Consider the following 14019-nt stretch of genomic DNA (forward strand, 5'->3'; position numbering starts at 1 on the left):
GAGGGAAAATACAACTCCATTCAGAAATTTCTAGGTGGGAAAAGGGGGAAGATGGAAGTTGTTAGAAATATGTGCGAGCTGCTGGGGCACCTCAAGTGGGCTCATGATTCTGTGTGAAGGACCTATTTCCTCTCTCTTCTTTGTTTTTTGTTTTTTTTGAGACAGGATCTCGCTGTTGCCCAGGCTGGAGTGCAGTGGCATGATCTTGGCTCACTGAAACCTCTGCCTCCCAGATTCAAGCGATTCTCCTGCCTCAGCCTTCTGAGTAGCTGGGATCACAGGTGTGTGCTACCATGCCCAGCTAATTTTTTGTATTTTTGGTAGACACAGGGTTTTGCCATGTTGGCCAGACTGGTCTTGAACTCCTGGCCTCAAGCGATCTGCCTGCCTCACCCTCCCAAAATGCTGGGACTGTAGGCATGAGCCACAGGGTCAGGCCTTCCCCTTTCTTCTTAACCTAAAATAGCTAAGAAGGGAATGAATACTCAATTATTTTAGGGGGGACTATGGTACAGCTTTATCCTTCAATACTTCCTTCTGGATTTGGTGTTTCTCTGCCTGCCATTCTGGGTCTATCACACATTTTCATGATCCCATGTGTCATATTGCTAATGTAGTGGCTTAAATGCAGGGTTCAGATCTGAGACTAGCCCCATTAACTTTAACGTTTGGTGTCTCATTGCTGAAATGACACCAGGGGCCATGTCAGAGAGTTAGGCTACACCTTGCTTTTCAATGTCTTTGGGCAAAGAAATCCCTTTACAGGTAGTCACTTTAGATGCTGGACCATAAGAGGTCACAGTCTCTTTAGTGAGGATGATCTTGCCACCCCTCGACCACACCATATGGAGTTTCTACCTACCCAATTCATTCAAACTAAACGCAACGTGACATTTGCTAGAAAGACTCGTGTACAAATAATTGGAGTTCAAAACATCGGATCAGCTGGGCCAAAATATTTGACAGTAGTAAAAAGAACATTTTTCCTTAAGTCCACCCTAAATTGGTGTTAGAATGCATTTTAACTATTGATGAATGGTATGACTTTTTTTAAAAAGAGGAAAATAATCATTTAAAAATACAGACTTTCCATCGTTAAGATTTTTACAATGTGAAAAAAGCATGAAGAAAACATCCTTGCTTATTTTCTGAATGGTAGTTAATAGTTCATAGTATCCTCTTATTAATGTGGAGGATTAAATTAAAAAGTATATAAAAATCTTCTTTAAATTGTATAGGCATTCACTATTAAAAGGTGTTTACTTTAAAAGGAGCAACTTCCCTAAATTTGGAACCTATGTTTTACTGTAGCCAGTGCTGAAAAGGAAATACTTACTCTTTGTAACATCATTATTAAATTATTCTTTTCTTTCACAAAATGATCTTGTTCTCTCTGAGCCTGCTGAACAATGTGATTGGCTTGCTTTTTCAATGCAGAAATTTTTTCCTGGAGGAAAAGAGATGATCATAGGAAGATGTACATTAGACACTCAAAGGTTTGCCAGTCTGTCCTAGAAAAGGGAGAAAAAAAGTTTCACAACGGGAATAACAGTGACTGCATTTTAGTTGATGGTGGGCAGTGATTATGACCAAGAGACTGTGGGGCATTTCTTTGACCTATCAGCCTCAGTACTTTCTTTATTGAAGGCTAATATAGATCAACTGACTTAAAACCTATCTTGAAGAACCCAGAAGTCAACAGGAAATCTTGTTTTAGGCTATCGATGAATTTTTTACAACATCTTGGGTACACCTCATGAGAAAAAAAACAATGGAATTTCTTATTTAAACTGAGAGTTTAAGAAAACACCTTCTCTTATCTTTCCTTTCCTTAATGTTATTGGTTTAATACAGAGCTCTGGGTGTGATTCTAAATTCTGGAATAAAGTTGAATTCTGGGCTGGACATCTAAGTGCTAGGGGTTGGGTGGAGTCAGTAGTAATCCACATGGCATTCTACTTCTAATGGTAATAAGCTATCAGCCAGTTTTGAGAACTACTGCGCAACAAAAACAGAGAAAAATCCAAAATAGACTTTGTTCACAGAATTATTCTGAACCCAGTTACTAGGATCGCAGAAAGAAATAATTTAAAACCAATATCTGAATTCCTGATTTTCTATGCCTTGGTTTTCACATGAATGAAACAATGAGGTATTATTCATAAATGAATCTACAGCATTATGCAACAATGAGTGTACTGTGTCTCAATTTGTCTAATTTGGAACACCACTTGCCACATACATGGCAGACTCTGTAATCTGCCAAATGTGATATTCAGACAGACATATGGCATAGCTATGTTATGCAGAAGAATATTCTGATTTTTCACATTGAATGACACCTGGCAAAAGTACCTTTCTAGAAACGATGTTCCGTTGATATTCAGCAACTTCACGCAGGAGCTGTTGAGTCAAGTTCTCCTTTTCTTCATCTAGGCGGCTCTCATGTTCAAGCTGCTGGAACTCCAGGTCTTCAAAGTGTTTGCTTTCAACATCCAACAGGTCAGCATCCTTTGGAGAAAAGGGAATGAAAACAAGACACACTGAGATAACTACCACCTTCTTAATGTGAAGAAACATTTATTAAAAGCTTTGCTCCAAGATATCTTTCCAATTACAATATTGACCAGGGTTAGAACATAACACTCTCTCTCGGAGGTAAATCCCAGAACGTGACTACTAGAGGGACTCGAAAGGGGTGTGGTGGGGTGGGCAGCATTTATTTCACCCTCAGTTTTAGATTTCTCTGTGGAGGTAAGAATTCTTGCGTTAAACCCACTGGGTGGCTTTAAAATGAAGAAGGAAATATAAAAAGAACTCAGTAAATAATCTAAACATAATCTGCAGTCCAAAGGTGTAACATAGTGTTACAAGAAAATTCTTCTTGGCCTGGCGTGGTGGGTGGCTCATACACGTAATCCCAGCACTTTAGGAGGCCGAGGTGGGGGGGATCACCTGAGGTCAGGAGTTTGAGACCAGCCTGGCCAACATGGCAAAAACCTGTTTCTACTAAAAATACAAAAATTAACTGGACGTGGTGGTAGGCACCTGTAGTCCCAGCTACTTGGGAGGCTGAGACAGGAGAATCACTTGAGGTGGAGGTTGCAAAGAGCCGAGATTGTGCCATTGCACTCCACCCTGGGCAACAAGAGTGAAACTCTGTCAAAAAAAAAAAAAAAAAAAAAAGAAAGGAAGGAAAGAAAGGGAAGGGAAGAGAAAGGAAGGGAAGGGAAGGGAAAGGAGCAATCTCTTCTTTTCCTCAATTTTTCTTATAAAATAGGACTAATATGGAGACTAAAGAGTCAAAAGTTGGCACACGTACAGACCAGAGGTATCTAACAGGGATACATGCATCCCAGATGGCACACAACACAATCTGCTGGACTGTGCAGAAACAAATTAGACCTCTTCATACTTGTTTTTAATTGTTTATTTTCTTTTTCAGTTTCTCAACAAATGTTTTCTAATGTACACACAAGTAGCATAGTATGTATACATGATTTTAAATATATACATTCTTTGGGTATGCACACTATATATATTTATAATAATATGGATTATGTATCATATATCTACAAAGGAAATGCATGCTGTAATAATTTTATTAAAGGGATAAGCAATCAAAAAACTTTTGGACATGGGCTCTAGGTGATGAGGATGTGTCAGTGGAGGTTTAGCAACTGTAACAATTGTACTGCTCTGGTGGAGAATGCTGATAATCAGGGGAGCCTATGCATGTGTGGGGGCAGAAGGAATATGGGAAATCTCTGCAACTTCTGCTGGGTTTTGCTGAAAATCTAAAACTGCTCTAAAAAATAAAGTCTGTTTTTTAAAAAACTGGAAATTGAGGTTTTAAAGCCAGGGTTCTATGAACCCATTAAAAATATGTACACACCTTTTTACTGGAAAGTGTAAACCAAGCTTTTATGAGGCACAAAGGGTGACTCAAAAGGTTAAACACCACCACTCTCAGAATAATCTTGAGGACATTTAAGGAAGATTGGAAATCATGAAAATCAGATGGTCTAGAAAAAGCATTCTCTAACCTATGAGGTATTTGAAAACAGGAATATATTTATGCATCTGCATTCATGCAGAGATTGATGCATGTTGTATAGATTCTTCTCTAATATGCTTTTTGTTTAAACACCCTCTTATTCTTGGAGTCTTTAACATGATTTATAAATGGGGTATGTTTAGGAGATTTCTTTTTCTTTTTCTTTTCCTTTCCTTATTATTATTATTATTTTTTTTTTGAGAAGACGGGGTCTTGCTTTTGTCACTCAGGCTGGAATGCCTTGGCACAACACAGCTCACTGCAGCCTTGACCTCCCAGGCTCAAGCAATCTTCCTGCCTCAACCTCCCAAGTAGCTGGGACCACAGGTGTACTCCACCATGCCTGGCTAATTTTTGTACTTTTTTATAGAGTGGGGTTTTGCCATATTGCCCAGGCTGGTCTCAAACTCAAGCAATCCACTCACCTCAGCCTCTACTCACCTGGATCTACTCACCTGGGATTATAGGTATAAGCCACCACACCCAGCCAGATTTTTTTATAAATATAACTTATACATAATCTATGTCCAAAAGGAAGAGGCAGCTGGGCTCTGTGGCTCACAGCTCTACATAACTAACATAACCAAAGCATTTTTTGATTGTTCTTCAATCAAATCATCAAAGAGAGGTGAATAAATAATTATATGCTAAGTTATCTCTATATCAATATTCAACCCCACCCCCACTCTGGTTTTCATATTAATGATAAAGCAAGCTTTTTGATAAAATGAAATGTATTTCTATCTTCTGCAATGACTTTTACTCTAGGGATGATTCATAGAAGAGCTATTAGCTACTGAGTAATTACAACTGATAATACATATAGCAACAAGACCATCATGTCAACACAGACTGAATTCTCAAAGCTTAAGAGCAGGAAAAACACAATTTGAAAAACATATTCAACATTTCTTAACACTTCTTTACATTTTATTTGGCTCCAAAAAAATATGCACTCAATTTCAAATGTTTGGTTGACATTTCAAGTTTATCAGACATTTCAAATTTATAACTTCTGAAAGAATTAATGAATTAAAAGAATTAAGGAATTAAGAAATAACTCAAGTGTTAGGTCTTAAAACAATATCTTCTGTTTTGAAATAATGCACTGGCTGACATATAGGCACATACACTCAAGTTTATAAGGTCTTCCAATTAAGCTTGATTTGTGGCCAAAGATTACTGAGATTTTAAAAAAAGGAATAAGCCCTTTTTCTGGCTTGTAACTAATCTCCATTCAAAGTGGCCATATGGCTCTTAATATATACACTTCGCTAGTCAGTTGCTTACTCCACATCTGGTTAATATGCAACATGTGTTATTTTAACCCTGCATGAAAGTCAAAGAATCATTCATTTATTTGTAGTAAATACTTAAACCACTGTATGAGAATAATGGCACACTAGGTAAGAAAGTTGAAAATTAAGCTAAGCTCAGCACTCAGACTCCACTGATGTAATCATCTGATCAAGTTACCTAAACCATCAAAACGTGTGTATATAAACTTACATCTTAAACAAAAAACTATTAGGGAGGGAATAAAAACTTTTATAAGATTTTATGTATGAATAAGAAGTCTGGGAATGGAATTTGGGGGCAGGAATAGTTTAATTGAGCACAGAATAATATATACAGGAAGTTCAAAGTGAAGTATGTATGACTAATTGAATGAAAATTTAACTGTACTTCACTCACTAAAAGAGTGTTACAAATCTCTACTGGCTGGCAAGCTCAAAGGCCAGGCACGAAAGGACCTAAAACAGCTGCACTAAAGGAAATTCTGTACAATTTCTTTTTTCTTTCCAGTAACTTTTAAAATAATGTATATGGCAGAAGTTTACATGCAGTTCTTTATGTTTTCTTTGCCTGATGGAGGGACAGGAAGAAGAGAATAGATGTGGTATGACCAGGAGAAATTGCAGTAATAACAGCTCATGGCCAACTCCAGAAGCAAATTTAAATGGGGCTTGGGGTTTTGTTAATTTTTACACTTCAACTACATACTTTTGGAATATGGAAAAAGACAGTTGAAATAATCTAGTCCAACCTCCTTGAGGTGATTAATACTGTCAACCTGATTGGATTGAAGGATGCAAAGTATTGATCCTGGGTGTGTCTGGGGGGTGTTGCCAAAGATTAACGTTTGAGTCGGTGGCTGGGAAAGGCAGACCCACCTTAATCTGGGTGGGCACCATCTAATCAGCTGCCAGAGCAGCTAGAATATAAAGCAGGCAGGAAAAAAATAAACAACAACAACAACAACAAAAAAAAAAACGTGAAAAGACTAGACTGGCCTAGCCTCCCAGCCTACATCCTTCTCCTGTACTGGATGCTTCGTGTGTGTGTGTGTGTGTGTGTATAGTATTACTTCTGTCCCTCTAGAGAACCCTGACTAATATACTCCTTATTTCATATATGAGGATGTTGTGGCCCATAGAAGTTGAATGACTTGTCCAAGACTAATGGATACACTGATTTTATAGCCAGTGATAGTAAAATTGTAGATCACTGAATAAAATTTTTTTAAAACATCAAGATACCAAAATCAACCATTCATTTGAGTAAATATCAAAAGCACAAGAAGACAGTTACCCAGCTGGGATAATTTTCTTGTGCTTTTGATACTAACTCAAATAAATGTTTGATTTTGGTCTTGATTAAAAAAAATTATCCAGTGATATCTACAATTAGTAGACCTTTTTTCTATCACTGGCTCTAAAATCATTTTGCCCATTAGTCTTGGACAATTCATTCAAACTCTATGGGCCTAAATACCCTCATATATGAAATGAGAAGGTAGGATGAGATTATTTCTATTATCTTTTTCCAAATGAGATGAGTTGAATGACTCATTCTCATTTAACGTCAGCTTTCTTTTCTACACTATTAGTAACCCAGGGACTGCTTTGCCCATATCAAATACTAGATTGGTAAGGTCATGTTAACAACATACCAACCACAGGCCACAAAACTAATATCAGATGAAAATAATATTTGGACTCTAACATAATGATTTAAAGGTAGGAAGACCAGCCATAAGTCATTATGTTGCATGCACAAAATCATTCTACAATTTCAGCTTAAGTATTCAAGGCAATATGCAGTTTAATAAAATAACTTTCTTCTTATTCATTTTTTTTTACTTTGTATGACTTACCACCTAATGAAGATATTTATAATAAAATAAACTTTATTAAATCTAGTTTAAACGCCCAAGGAAAAGCTTTGTAGTGAAGTCATATTCTGAAGTGTTTGAAGTCTAAAGGGAGATAAGTTGTGATAACACAGAAAGTTCCTAAAGTGAACTTTAGGACTTACTTCTCATGAAGTAAGTGAACTTTTTACTGATTAAGCCAAGGCATTGGTGAAGAGTTATACTGGTCGTCATCCTTGAAAAACAATTAGTAGACCTCTTACTATCAGGTGAACTGCAGCCATCACAAGCCAGCTCTCTCTCCTAAGGAAAGAGGTTTTATAAGAATTTTACACGCTGTTTGGAGAGGAAAGGGAAGAAGTCTCTGCCTTCAATTAATGGCATCATTTCCTTTCCTCTTTTGTAGTCAAAATCTTTGGAACATACAGCTCATATTATGAGTTATCTTACAGAATCTAGATTAAGCTAAACAGTATTTATATTACTCATAATCCAAGTTGTGAATAAAATCTATCAATTTTTATGTAAAGCAATGTTGATAAAGAACACAATAAATGGATTACCAGAGGAAGGGAAGGACAAAATACACAACTATGCTGCTGACTGTAAATAAGGAATTACAATGACTGTGTAAAATCTTTAGTGATAAGGAGAGTTAAAAAACAGTAAGCAAATATTTAAAGAATTAGTTTTCCCATCTCTTTTGTTAACTAGCATAAACACAAACAAATTACAAACTAAAATTACTTTACAAATACTAGTTTTCTTCCAATCATTTTTATCATAAAATTTGCAGAGAATTGTGACTGAGAGGCAGGAAGTTTTATCTTCTTACAACAAATTCAGCTGTACACAATAAAAGAAGTAAAGGGAAGACATGTAAAACTTTTTTGCTCCAACATTGTAAGAAATAAATACTAAAACTATTATGCTGCAGTTTAAACAGCTGCATTGGATTATCATTATTAAGATGCTCTCAACTTCTGCAATACATTGAAAAGCTTTAACTGTTATTTTTTCACCTAGCAATGTTCTCAGAGGTAGCAAATATTTTTGTATTAAAGATCATCTTAAGAATGTTTAAGGATGTGCTATCTCAATAAATTTTTCAACCTCCCCATTCCCAAGAAGGTACAAACACAATAATATGGATGAAACTAGCTTGTTATACTCAGGTAGAATCATAAATTGCTACTCACTTAGGACAAATTACTATTATGTGACTCTTTCAGATATCCAAGACTGTTAACGAAACGACTGCTTCCCCAGAGGGAAGCAGTTTACTGGGGCTGCTGTTCAAAGGAAATGACCCAGTTGCCAAGAGGCTATGAAATATTAAGTGGCTGCGCCAGTGTTTGTGAAACTATCCATCTAGGAAGTCTTGCTTTCAGAAGATAACCAATGTGGTTGTGTTAAACACTGCCAACCTTAAAGATCGGAGAATAACTTGATAAAGCTTAACTAGAAAGTCTATGCTGCATTAAGTTCTTAAAAATTATGAAGCTCACATGAGATGTTGGGGGCATTAGTGATGCCCCACATCTTGGGTCTTGGCATTTAATTGTTGTGATTGGGCTAATTAGTTCAATGTCACTAACCAGCAGAAAGAAAAGGAAAAACAAAAGAACAGCTGCTGGTGGGGAGCAAATCAGAAAATAGGATAATTTGGGGACAAGAGTCTAAAATCAAGCTAAAGAACAAAACATTCAAGGGTAAATAGGATTCATGATGCAGCAGAGAATGCAGGGGAAGAGGTCAGTTAATACAAATGCTACAATGTTGATGTTGGTTACAAATCAGAAATAGCTTCTTTTGTCACAGACACATAAAAAATGACTCCAGAAATAGTTTTGCATTATAAATTAGGAGAAGGATTCTAACAAGGAATTTTAAAAACTGATTAGCATGGAATAATATATACTGTTAGCATGCATATTTCCATTTAAACATATCTAATGACTAGAACTTACGCAAACTTACGCTATATGAAGTAGTAAGTCACAGGTAAGTGGCACTTAAGTGAAACACAAAAACGAAAAGCAAAATAACTGGTGCATTCCTGTTTGCTACTGACCCTCTTCAGTTGTTGTTGTAACTGTTCCCTCATGGACTCAGGACAATTGTCCAGCTGGGTCTTCTGCTCGGAGTAAAGCTCCTGAAGCCTCTCTAGTTTTTCCCTTTCAGCATCAAGCTTTACCTTCTCCTGAAGTTCAGAAACCAGAAAATAGAATAGAAATTACCTTCACACCCCAAGCAGGTGCTAGTGAACATTTCTCAAGGATAACACGAACAAACATACACGAACTCTGGACATTCTATGAATGTAGAAACATATCTTGTTAGTGGCTAGGATAAAGGGATATAAGCGGAAGTTAAGACAAAGGGACTGGGTTTCTCTATTCTCAAAGCACAGTCCACTTCACGGCAATGACTCCCGCTTTCCTTCCCTCCCTCCTTCCTGCTACCATGTTACAAAAGCAGGGGAAGCAATGGTCATGTTGAGTGTTGGTCACTGGCCAACAATCAAAGAAATGCCAAGCAAATTCATAAGCAAGACTTGCCAAGAGTCACCTGTCAGAGAACCAGACAAAGGAAAGAGGGCATTTGCCTCAAGGACTGTCATAAGCCTAACTTGCTCAAGGCCTTCGCATGGCAAGTTTTGGAATTTCTTGGTTTTGTTCTCAGGTTAGAGGAATTCTAGGTGTATTAATTGACAGCCCCATCATCTGAAACAGTTCTAGCTATTTGGAAAACTTCAGAATTTACAGAGTTAGAAAATCTTAATCCAGAGAGATTATTCAAAGACTGAGAGAGCTAGTAAAACTGCAAGACAGACAAAGCAGCTAGGGGGAGGCATAGGCAGCTCAGACACACCAAAAACGTGACAGGGACTGTGGAAATACAGACTTTCCCACAATGACTGACATACAAATAAACTGAAACACGGACTGTGAAAAAAAGAAAAGAGTCAGAGAAGAAAGGAGAAGGAAGAGAATACTAAATCCCTTCCAAGTCACATGTGCCAATGAGACCCTGGACATTCCCCAGGACATAATAGGCAAATACTCTAACACAGTGATTACACGGCCTTACAATGCTACCTCTTAAATTAAGAAACAAAACTTCAGTTTGTTTGGTGCCAGTCTTCCCAACCTGTGTTCTTTTTATGATGCTCTGAACACTTGAAACAAATTTTAGATGTGTTTTCTCCTTGTGTAACACCATCAGCCTGAACAAAAGCACTTTATGAAGCACTTTGACAATCTGACCTTTGGTAAGTGAAATGACCCCCACTTTCCCTTCCTTATATTCCTTTCATATAAACTGGCAGGAACAAAACTAGCTTCTAAGCACATCACAGAAGGACTCTTTTTAAGGATTTTCCTCTGAAATAGTCCTATGAAATTATCCTTACTACATTTTATCAAAATGGCAATGATTTCTTATGTATAAAAGACGTTACGGTCCAAATCTAAAACTACATGACATCAATACCAGTTCACTTGAGTCTCCATTTTTGACTTAAATTTAGAAATGTATATTTGGCTTTAGAAATGTAATTATCTTAAAATAATTAAATTCAGAAGTCATAAACCTGAGACCCCTACTTCATATATCAATCTAACATGGGTCTGTAACAACTTAAAACTTTAACAGACTACAAAGAAAATTTCTTTGATCTTCAACGGTTAAGTTTGCTCACTGTACACACCAATTGTGCAAGAGTTGGAGAAAGCAATGGCATTGTTAACAGAAGAAAGGATGCCCACGTGTGCTAATCCATAGTAAAACTGAATATACTAGCACCGTTAGATTTAGTCTTTAGTTTCAGAATTTTTTTTTTCCCTAATAAAACCAGCAATATAGAATACTTGTTGTCCTTTGGCTAAAAAAAGGTGTTCTTTCCTATGTGTGTGCATCAAAGATTGCCCTATTTACACAGCAAAATAATTTTATCCCAAGAGTTCTATTTCTAGGTACTGCATCACCAGTTTGCAGCAACTCTACTTACAAATGGAAAGCTAAAAAGTAATTAAAAAAAGAAGACGACTACGCATCATAATTTAACAGCAGACGTATAAAGCCCTAAAATTTAAAGTTATCTTCGATAGAAAACACTGAAACGATATTTGATAATACGGAAAGCCACTGGCCTAAAACACAGGTCTCAAATCTGAAGAAATAACAAAAGTATTCCTGATGCTCTCAAATGTTTGTATTGTGAATAATAAACTCAAATCAACAACTAATAAAAAAAATCTTTCATGCCTGTAATCCCAGCAATTTGGGAGGCCAAGGCGGCCGGAACACGGGTCAGAAGATCGAGACCATCTTGGCTAACACAGTGAAACCCCGTCTCTACTAAAAAATACAAACACCTAGCCGGGCGAGGTGGCGGGCGCCTGTAGTCCCAGCTACTCCGGAGGCTGAGGCAGGAGAATGGCGTGAACCCGGGAGGCGGAGCTTGCAGTGAGCTGAGATCCGGCCACTGCACTCCAGCCCGGGCAACAGAGCGAGACTCCGTCTCAAAAAAAAAAAAAAAAAAAGTACAACAACAACAACAACAACAAAATTAGCCCGGTGGCGGGTGCCTGTAGTCCCAGCTACTCGGGAGGCTGAGGTCCGAGTATGGTGTCAACCCAGGAGGCAGAGCTTGCAGTGAGCCAAGATCGCATCACTGCACTCCAGCCTGGGTGACAGAGCGAGACTCTGTCTCCAAAAAAAAAAAAAAGAAAAAAAAAAATTCTTACATTTAAATAGCGCCTTATTTCCAAGGTGCTTAAAACGTTTCGTAATTCATGCAAGGGGTCATCTAGAAGAATATGCAAGCAAGCACTATTAGAACTTTCTGCAGCTTCTCTGTTTATCAGTAATGCCATGACCACTACCTGGGTCCCAGAGCAAAAGCTCAGTGGGGCCAAAGCTAGGGCAAAGGAAGTAAAGGGGAAGGATGAAAGAAGACCAGTGGCAGGTGGGCCCAGCTGTAAATCACAGAGGACCGCAGAGGTGATATAACTCCTGTGAGTGCCAGAAGTAGACCAACTTTGAGCCAGAAAGAAATTAATATTCCTCTATTCTATTTATTGCCCAGGAAGTTGTTAAAGGAAAATTAGCTCTAGGCAAGCAGTTAATTAGAGCTGAAAGTTTCACCTTCTACAGTGAATGTAAAATAGATGGCATTTGAGGGTTTAGGGATTCTTGCTTTTTAAATGCAAAATACTAAGATTGAGGTTATTCCATTTCTCCATATTTAAATTGGTAAACTCACCTATTCTAACTACAATAGGCACAATAATATTTTACAAATACCAAATTGGGAGAGAATATAACTTTTTAAAAAAGATTCATAAATGTACTTTCAGGAAAAAAAAATGAATTCTTTTTTTTTTTTTTGAGATGGAGTCTCGCTCTGTCACCTAGGCTGGAGTGCAATGGCATGATCTCGGTTCACTGCAAGCTCCGCCTCCCGGGTTCACGCCGTTCTCCTGCCTCAGCCTCCCGAGTAGCTGGGACTACAGGCGCCCGCCGCCACGCCCGGCTTTTTTTTTTTTTTTTGTATTTTTAGTAGAGACGGGGTTTTACCGTGTTAGCCAGATGGTCTCAATCTCCTGACTTCGTGATCCACCCACCTGGGCCTCCCAAAGTGCTGGGATTACAGGCGTGAGCCACCGCGCCCGGCCTAAAAAAAAATTTTTTTTTGACCTACTTTGTATATTTAAGACTGATGTTTCTAGAGTTCCACATTCATATACAGACAAAGGTAAGTTACCCATGGGTAAAATTAAGGTAGAAATCAGTTTATAAAATTAGGCCCATATTTGCTTCCACAGTGAGTTGTTTGTTCATTTGCCCAATAACAATTGAAAGAAAACTAGAGGAGATGAGAGAAAAGACAGCAATTGATCCTGTCCTCATGTAGCACAGTCCAGTTAACCCATTAGAACAATGTGAACCAATAGAACCAATAGAACAACTATTTCCCAGGCCCCAATTTAGTTACAGATCCAGGGATAGAAGGCTTAGTAACAAGCATTAAAAAATCTCTCCAGGTTTTCTGATATGCAGCCAGGTTGAGACCCATTGGCTTAGCCACCCAGGGTTATGCGAGAGGCAAAAGCAATGAACTACAATTTGATTTTTCTAATGAATATACTTAACATTAATACAGGATCCACCAAAAACTATTTGTAAAATATTTGGTCCCAATGCCTTTACTTTACAGTATAAAAGCCCTCGCTTACAAATAATATCCCAATTGTCAATTTTTTACATTTAAATTAAATGTCTCAAGTAACCCAAACAAAAACTGTGACAGATTCCAGTATGCAATATTCATATAGACAGGGAAGATACATTTCAAATTCAGAGGCAAAATATTTATCGTCTAACCATACAAATGATCAGGATTGTTAAAAATTTACACTAAAGAATGTGAACTTGCACACGAGTTGCCAATAATCTTGAATGATCTTGAAAACGCAAGGCTTGTCAAAAGCCTACTTATTCTGCTAGATCTCATGGTTAGAAGACAATAACATAAATTTTCTCTCTTCTAAGTTGTATTACTGAGGAATAAACAAATTTAATTTGCTAACTCTTTGGAGTTTCAATACTACACAGAATATTCTAGAATACCAATTAAAAAATCATTTTACCATACTGAAGTGTGCAATACTTGATAAACAGATGGTTCAAGGTTACAAATTTATTAACTTGTAGGGCTGCCAGATAAAACAGAAGACATTCAGCTAAATTGGAATTTCAGATGAACAACAAATGACTTTAATGTTAAGTATGTCCCAATTAT

The 14019-nt window shown here is 37.4% G+C and overlaps 1 protein-coding gene across 45 annotated transcripts in view; it reads right to left on the reverse strand.

The window, feature by feature from the left end:
• Positions 1–14019, reverse strand: part of PHLDB2 (pleckstrin homology like domain family B member 2) — a 239895-nt gene that overhangs the window by 32553 nt on the left and 193323 nt on the right. For 23 of the 45 annotated variants that reach the window (XM_077994246.1, XM_077994245.1, XM_015129847.3 and 20 more), the window contains 3 exons: positions 9286–9414; positions 2356–2511; positions 1337–1447 (listed from right to left, as the gene is read on the reverse strand). In XM_077994246.1, coding sequence (XP_077850372.1) covers positions 1337–1447; positions 2356–2511; positions 9286–9414 — 396 coding nt within the window. The remainder of the gene's footprint in view (positions 1–1336; positions 1448–2355; positions 2512–9285; positions 9415–14019) is intronic. The other 22 variants (XM_077994260.1, XM_077994259.1, XM_077994275.1 and 19 more) reach the window with 1 other exon arrangement.

Source organism: Macaca mulatta, chromosome 2 (genome assembly GCF_049350105.2).
Source record: "Macaca mulatta isolate MMU2019108-1 chromosome 2, T2T-MMU8v2.0, whole genome shotgun sequence".
Lineage (NCBI taxonomy): Eukaryota > Metazoa > Chordata > Mammalia > Primates > Cercopithecidae > Macaca > Macaca mulatta.